This window comes from Mercenaria mercenaria, chromosome 5 (genome assembly GCF_021730395.1).
Source record: "Mercenaria mercenaria strain notata chromosome 5, MADL_Memer_1, whole genome shotgun sequence".
In the NCBI taxonomy this organism is placed as follows: domain Eukaryota; kingdom Metazoa; phylum Mollusca; class Bivalvia; order Venerida; family Veneridae; genus Mercenaria; species Mercenaria mercenaria.
This window is the reverse complement of record NC_069365.1, coordinates 39,343,827-39,351,883: the sequence shown is the minus strand read 5'-3', so window position 1 is coordinate 39,351,883 and position 8,057 is coordinate 39,343,827. Positions and strand designations below refer to the sequence as shown.

The 8,057-nt window shown below is 36.2% G+C and overlaps 1 protein-coding gene across 1 annotated transcript; it reads right to left on the bottom strand.

Moving 5' to 3' along the window:
• Window positions 1–2,077: 2,077 nt before the first annotated feature.
• On the bottom strand, window positions 2,078–6,870 carry LOC123556942 (calcium-binding protein P-like). Its single transcript, XM_053543272.1, has 2 exons — window positions 6,717–6,870; window positions 2,078–2,394 (listed from the first exon to the last, which is right to left on the bottom strand). Exons 1-2 carry the CDS (start codon window positions 6,730–6,732, stop codon window positions 2,093–2,095), a joined length of 318 nt encoding a protein of 105 aa, XP_053399247.1. The 5' UTR covers window positions 6,733–6,870; the 3' UTR covers window positions 2,078–2,092.
• Window positions 6,871–8,057: the final 1,187 nt, after the last annotated feature.

Genomic DNA, 8,057 nt, shown 5'->3' with positions numbered 1-8,057 from the left:
CACCAACTGGTTTTTTTTTCCCGGAAGGGACCGAGAGTGGTTACAATAAGCTTGAATTTCCACACAAAACGAGCTAAAAAAACAAATTTGTAAACAAATTGGGTATGTAAATTATGGGAGTTGGATAGAAAATAATCGCGTTCTTGTGTGTCCAGTGCAGAAAGGTAATAACAATTCTAGAAGGAGCGGCTGTCCAGTGGTTCAGGTGTGACCGCTCAGTCCGAAGGTCATGACTTCAGACCCCGCTGGAGCGCGACCAAGCCTTCTCATCAGACATAAGTACTGAGTTTTCCAGGAAGTTGACTCCAGAGTCAAATACGCTCCAGGCTTTCATCACAACGAGCTAAAACAAATTACATAGCTTAAGGGGTTTAACAAAAAATTAAAGGGAAATCTATGTTTATCAATAGGCCTGTTTTTTTTTGCTAAAAAAAGTTGTGGATGGTTAGCCTATACAGTGAAATGGGGAAAAAGCAATGTCCACAGGTAATGTCTGTTCTTTTTGGTTTTTGTTGAGTTACAACTTAACTGGAACTACGGCTTATTTTGTCAGATTTCAAAATGTTAATGTTTTCTTGGCAGCTATGGGTATTACAGTGAATCTGTAATTGTGCTTCGATTACGATTATCTGTAGTCATCGACTGCTTTAATTACGATAACATTTCGAGGGTTAAACGCAATAAGGGCGTATTTGCATATAATAATTATATGTTGATACGCCCTTATTGCGTTGAACCCTCGATTTATAATCACTTTGTATTTTCTTTTTGTTTCAATTTTTATTTAAAAAACCTAATAACAGTTTGACGTGGGGAAAACCGAAAAAAAAAAATTACACAGCATTTTTAACAGTTTTAAAAAAAGTTACAATAAAACCCCTTTTTTCGAACGCCGATAGAGAAAGGGGTGACGTTTCCGGGAAATGTATTTCGACTCAAAAGGGGTTGCTTCCAGAAATTTTATATCTTTCACATTTGTTTTTTGTATTTTTTCATAACCCCCTTGAAGAAATAGGCAATTGTCCCCAAACAAGCAAATTCGAAGGGGCCTTTTCCCTGCGATTTTTTTTCCCCTCTCCAATTGGTATCAGTAATTCGCTTAATAAGCCTGCAACCGTTTTTGAGAAAACAATTTGTTAAGGAAAAATTTATAATCAGACATTTCGGTATTAAGAAAATATGAAATACGGAATCAATAACACTTGAAAAACATGGCCTTCATACAGCACAACCGGCCCTTATTTGCTGCAAAAAATTTAAACAACAAGTCCCCAAAAATTTTAACATTTTCCGTAGGGACGGCACTTTAATCAAGAAATAAAACCTTGAAAAATTTTTTAAAAACGAAACTGAAGATACAACGGTAATGTTCTGCAATTCCGCGCTAAAAGTCTGACACAGGAACTGGTTTCCGAGTTTTAAGTCTTGTAAAAAAAACTCCCCAAAAATTTACGATGTATTCCTCAACATCAACAAAACAACTTTAGTTCATCAAGTTGTATGTACACATGTATATATTATTCAATAAGCTGACAATAAAGCTATTTTTCAATCGCCGAATTACCCTTAATGTCTTTTCTTGTGCTCTTTATTTGATAAGTACATGAACATTGGGTTTCTGTTAACAACACAATACAAATTTTTTTAACTGTTTAAAAATACATGCAGCTTAAAATAAAAAACATTTTACCTCGGTAGTACAGTATTTAAGGTATGAACTATTATTTTATTTCGACAAAAAAGGTTTCAGTACATGACACACGCCCCCTTAGGGCCCAGATAAAAATATCTGTTGTTATTCCCCTTCCCCAATTACCCAACAAAATAAATAAATAAAATAAAAAAAATAAAATAAAAAAAAAACTGTAAATTTTTTTATACAGACATATTAATTTTTAAAAAATCCTTTCACGTCTGTTGTGTTAGTACTGTTACTACTGATGTATGGTAGAAAGTACCGATAAAGTGCCGTAGGGACTAAATATAGTTTTAAATTTGATGTTGGCCTTACGGTTAGAATTTAAGTCCGTTTTCCACGGGGAAGATGCTTTTTCCATTTAGTTTACATGTTACATTCAATAACTTAGGTCTGCTACTGCACAGTAAAACTTACTACTTGTTGTGTAGTGTATGGCTGTCCGGGTTGACCATAAGGAGGTTGACCATAGGGAGGTTGTCCGGGTTGACCATAGGGAGGTTGCCCAGGTTGGACGTATGGTGGCTGTCCGGATTGACCGTATGGTGGCTGTCCAGGTTGACCGTACGGCGGTTGTCCTGGTTGGCCGTACGGAGTCTGTCCGGGATAAGGTTTTTCCGACTGTTGAACTGGTTGGTAGCCGCCAGGTGGGTATCCGCCGGCCGCATGCTCATAAGGTGGCGGTCCCTGGTTAAAACCTGAAATATTGTAGTAAGATGGTCTTATTGTCAGCTCTTATGTTAAGGTATATGTATTTCCGAAAAAAGTTCTTTTTATACCGAATACATACAAATACCATTTCTCAATAAATCGGAACTTCTTGCTTACACCGCAAGGAAAGATTATAAAGGATCTTACATGCCTGCCTGCGTAAGACAAGGTTTTCCCATGCCCGAGGGACAACGTTGAATGGAAAGCCAATCGCCAATGGTATAACATTTTTCATGCCTACCGTCTATAACATGACGTCAAAGGTTATGACTTAAATGTTGCATAATGCCTGTCAATATTTGCCGCCGGGGAGCGGCGGCATACGGGACTTTGAAACCATTCCGACGGGAATTGACAAACATTTGATGTACAACCAGGCTTAGGGTGGGAATTAGACAAAAAGGTTGTCCCCAGGTGGGGATTTAGACAACAATTTTTTAATGTCAATTCCCGGTCGGCCCCGCCCCTGGCGGAAAATATTGACAGGTGCCTAATCCAACAGTAGGCAAGAAAACTGCCTAAGTAAGGCATATGTTTTTCTAGTTTATAATCTGATAATTTATAGCTGTCATCCCTCTAAAGTTATCATGCTGTCCCGAAACGTCCTATTATTTTGACTTATGTTTTCCCAACCTTATAGACACCGTGGATAAAAAAAATCTCGCTTGCGCTCGTTTTTCAATTCCACGCTGCCCCTTGGTTTTGAAAAAACCCTGTCTTACACAGGACATGACTATCGGACACGGGATGGCAAAAATACGACCAGCCAGATAAAAAAATCTCTTTTTATCCTTAATCAATCTAAAATGAAAAATATGTTGTGAAGTATGAGCCCTTTTCCAAATAATATATGCCATCTACCATGGATTCCTTATACATGTATTCTAATTGTTGATGTCAAGTTGTATGCTTATTTCAGATGATTTATGACCGGGTTTGCGTATAGTCTAATGTTTTAGTTTTCAATAAACAGCGAAATGCTTACTGGAATTTTCCGACATGGTCTTTCGTAACCATTTACGCAACTTTCTGCTTTACTTGGAACTATCCATAGCAAATTCATGTCACATTAAAATTATATGTTAAATTAAGGTATTAGATCACTGATAGTAATGTTTACAAAATGGCCTTTGCTTGGTATGTTCTGAAAGGTAACCATGTTTTGCACTATTTTGCAAGTTTTAAACAAGTTTTACCGTGCCGTTTTTTATAAATTTTGTATAACTTATGTTATCTCCTCAAGCTCAAGTAGAGACAAATTTCAAAGTGATAGCCACTATCCAAAACGTTTGTAGAGAACTCATTTTACCATTAATTGTAATAAAAGAAGCATCACACTATTGGTAAACGATTATAAAACATAAAATAAAAATGTCAGTATCATTTTTTCTATGGTGCCTCAAGTAAACGGATTTAATGAGACAGAATTCAAACTTCAACATTGAAAAAATAAGGTCAAATGATGTTTTTCTGTTTTGAATTTTTTTACTCCATTTAAAAATAATCTTAGGGCAGACCTAAAACCTACCTAAATTTCTTCCACAATATATAATTTAAGAGTGAAAGCAAAATAGAGAACTTTCACCGCTTGTAACTCAATATTTTTAAAGATTTATAACTCTACCCCATCTGTTTAAGTAGTAAATTCTCTTTGAACACCAAGAAATCGCTTATAAGATTCATCTTTTTCCACTTTTGTACAAGAAATCAGTAATAAGTCTTGAAAGAAATAAAAACTTACTAGAAAAAAGGAAAATAAGGAAAAAAAAATTTGGTCCCAGTAGGGCTTGAACCTACGCCCCCCCCCCCCCCACCCCCCCTAGGAATTGCAGTAAAAGTAGGTTCATAGTAAGAATTGAATACTCTTCAGAAAGGAGGTTCTCTATTAGTGATCTAATACCTTAAGATGACACACTGAAAAATATGCGAATTTCCGATAATTCATGTTCCGCTTTCAGCTTCTATATTTAGCGTCGACTTCAAACTGGAAAGATCCATAGTTTGACCTACTTATTGGTTTATAGTTTAACACAGATTTGCTGGGCTTGTAAAAAAGCTGAAAAAAAAGGAATTTCTCCTGATATTATGTAAAACACTTTAAGAACTGCTTCCCGGTCATTAGTCACAACTATTATCCTTCAGTCATTCGGACCTCTTGACTGTACAGTGGTCGAAAGTGAACGCTTTAGGACTGGGATAATCTGTTGGGCAAAGTCGTACAAAAATATTGACGATGGACGCCTAACGCATGATCCCCAAATATATGTACGTATAATACGAATTATCATAATACACATATATATATATATAACAAAGGGCTAAATACCCTAAAAACAAATTATGTTTGAATTTTAACTTTCTTAGGCGAATACAGATATGACAGGTCCAATTTTACGCTTGGCTCATATAACTTTTATTTGCTTTGTCCGACATACAGGCATGACATTTTAGTTAAGGGGCCACACCCCCACCCTTCCAGACGTTATTTTAGCAAGGATGGTAGTCTGTGTTCAGACCCTATGTTTTGTTCACAGGAGAGAACTCCTGAGGCTATTCAAATTTTGTATAAATATGTCCCTTTTCTTCTCAAAACATATAAGATATCAGAGCAAAGACTGATGAAGTCAGAATGTATAAAAGATTTTTTTTTCTAAAAAAAAAAAGATTATCTAGTCGGTAGGCAGACTACAAGGATGGGTGCAGTCACGATAGAACACAGGCCATACATAAGTAGGGCGCATCACTGCACGGCTGAAGTAGACACTGTCATTGTTCGAGCTAACATTTACACCACAGCGGCAATATTGTTTGTAAAGATTTCCTGTCATTTATGCATTTTTCAAGGAGACAAAACTCGTTTACAATAACTGTTTTTGTAAGATTATTATGATAAGCGATAAACTGGAGTTTAGATATGTCATGCATCGGATCGCCGGGTTTATCATCGACGGGAAGTATTTTAGAAATTACGATATTTTTACAAACCTGACAAATCGACATAAAATACTTCCGCGAAAAGAATACAATTGAGCCGCGCCATGAGAAAACCAACATAGTGCGTTTGCGACCAGCATGGATCCAGACCAGCCTACGCATCCGCGCAGTCTGGTCAGAATCCATGCTGTTCGCTGACGGTTTCTCTAATTGCAATAGGCTTTCAAAGCGAACAGCATGGGTCCTGACCAGACTGCGCGGATGCACAGGTTGGTCTGGATCCATGCTGGCCGCAAACGCACTATGTTGTTTTTCTCATGGTGCGGCTCATTATCTTAACACGGAGGACTAGTCATGAGACTGATACCATGTCTATTCCACACAATCACAATACATTATTGTACATTAGAATTAAGTAGATATATTTATGTTGAATCAGATTTAAGACAATGTGTGACATCATTTTGCATTCTCTGCTATTATAGTTTAATAACACATCATTCGTGGACTAACACATTGATCTGTTGGTCCGCCAGAACAATAGGTTTGGTCACTACAGATCCAAGAGTTTATTGATCGGAAAACCATTTACAGCATCAATGTCACCCAGCCTTTGACTTCTGACATACTAACCGCAAAGCAAAAGAGGTCATCTATACTGACCACAAGCAAATTTTGACCACTTTAGGCCAAGTAAAAAAATTGTACAGTTGACCTTGATCCAATATTTGCACCAATATCTGTTACAATTTCAACCAATGCAGTTAGGCCAAAGGCTTAGATAAACTATTAACCGCAAAATAAGTGATTGTTACATGCAGTGTGGAAATTAGCCTACATTCTTACTCATAAAACAATAATCAGCATAAACAAGAAGTATAAAATATTTATTTTTATAGCTCTTTGGCATAAAACAGGATATCAGACAAGTGCGTACTTTGCTATGTCCTTAGCACTGTTAAAGCATTAACGATTGAAATATGACAGAGAAATATACTCTGGTATAATTTCACTGACAACTCTACATATGAGAAAAAAATTGGTTGACAGAGTATTTGTTCATTACACATGTAAATCCTAAACGCAAGACCTCACCCGACAGAGACGCACCGGAGAGGAACGATTTTTTTTTTGAACGAGTGCAGCCACCTGCATAAAACAAGTATTACAGGTGAGATAGACACTAAACTTATTAACCGAATATCATATTTTATCTTGCATCGTAGGCGGCCGGCCATAATCTTCAACTATACAAAAAATGTCGGAGATTTTCTCACACATATGATTAACTGCTAGAAATCAATGAAGCCGAAAACAATGTTTATCAGGATTATTTTAACGTCGTTCATGTCAGCATATAAAAAAACGCACTTACCTTGCTTTTCCGACATAATCGATATCTTAACCAACGCTTATCACGAACATGTATGTTTATCAACTATTTAATGATTTTCTTGTTTATAGGAGGTCATCGCGCATGCTCCTGATGTTTTATAAATAAGTTGTTCTCGCCTAGGCCGAACGAATGTAATAACGAGATTACTGTGTTCCTCGTTTTCCTTAACATTCCATTACAGTTCAGAAAAAGGCTTGTCTAAAGTAATAAACCCGGAATTGTTTTATAGGCCTACTTATGCACTTTTTATCTTCAGACCTAGTTGCAAAATAATAGTATATTTCGTAACCAGCTTCCGTACAGACTTATATTTTGAAAATAATTCCGATGCCGCTAGCTATTTCGCAATTCTTAATCAGTTTATATGTTTATACTAAAAGGTGATGATATACCGTACAAGTCTGTTCAAATATTTTTCATACGCGGCGGAATTTTCGAAAAAAAAAGTTTTCATAAAACTATAAATTTATCTCAGTCGCAAAAAAGGAAAAAATGAGTAGTTGAAGTCTGACTTCATTACATCATTACGGTAAACCAAGTATTAAAATAGAAAGTTTTAATAGTTTTTTCTTGGAAACCTTTAATAAACTCGTATATTTACGACATTCTGCAAGTCAGCCTTATTTTTGCAATAGTCTGATCAGGATCCATGTTGTTCGCTTTCAAAGCCTGTTGGAATTAGAGAAACTGTTAGCGAACAGCATGGATCCTGACCAGACTGTGCAGCTGGTCTGGATCCATGCTGGTCGCAAACGCACTATGTTGGTTTTCTCATGGCGCGGCTCAGTTATTGTGTTGATTCTTAAGTTTAGTTTAGATAAATAAGAACATGAGTTGACAATATCATGCATAAAAAAGCTTTAATTAAGTACCGTTTTATTTGTTGTTTCTTAAAACATACTGAATTGAGCATCCAATTCGTGTTTGTTGAAAGACGTTTAATGATATGCTACTATTTATTTCTGTTCTCAGGGCTTTTTTTTTTTCATCCAACACAGAAGAAAAAATGTTAAAGACGATATCACGCATACAGATTGCTCTGATGAAAGGGGATCTTAGATGTTCGACGGGACAGAGCAAGAGTAAATGAAGCTAACTTGTTGTCAACAAAGAGAATGGGTATCGAGTGATTTAATACTAGATGAAAAGCGATCGTCGAAATAATTATGACTCAATAATATTTAGATATTTTAGCAAATCTTAGTATGCCCACTTTTTTAAAATGCACCGCCTATGTGAGCTTAATGTTGGTGTTTTGCTTTTCTTATACTGTCCAGTTGTCCAAAATGTCGCAATATTGAAATATGATTTAAATTTGAG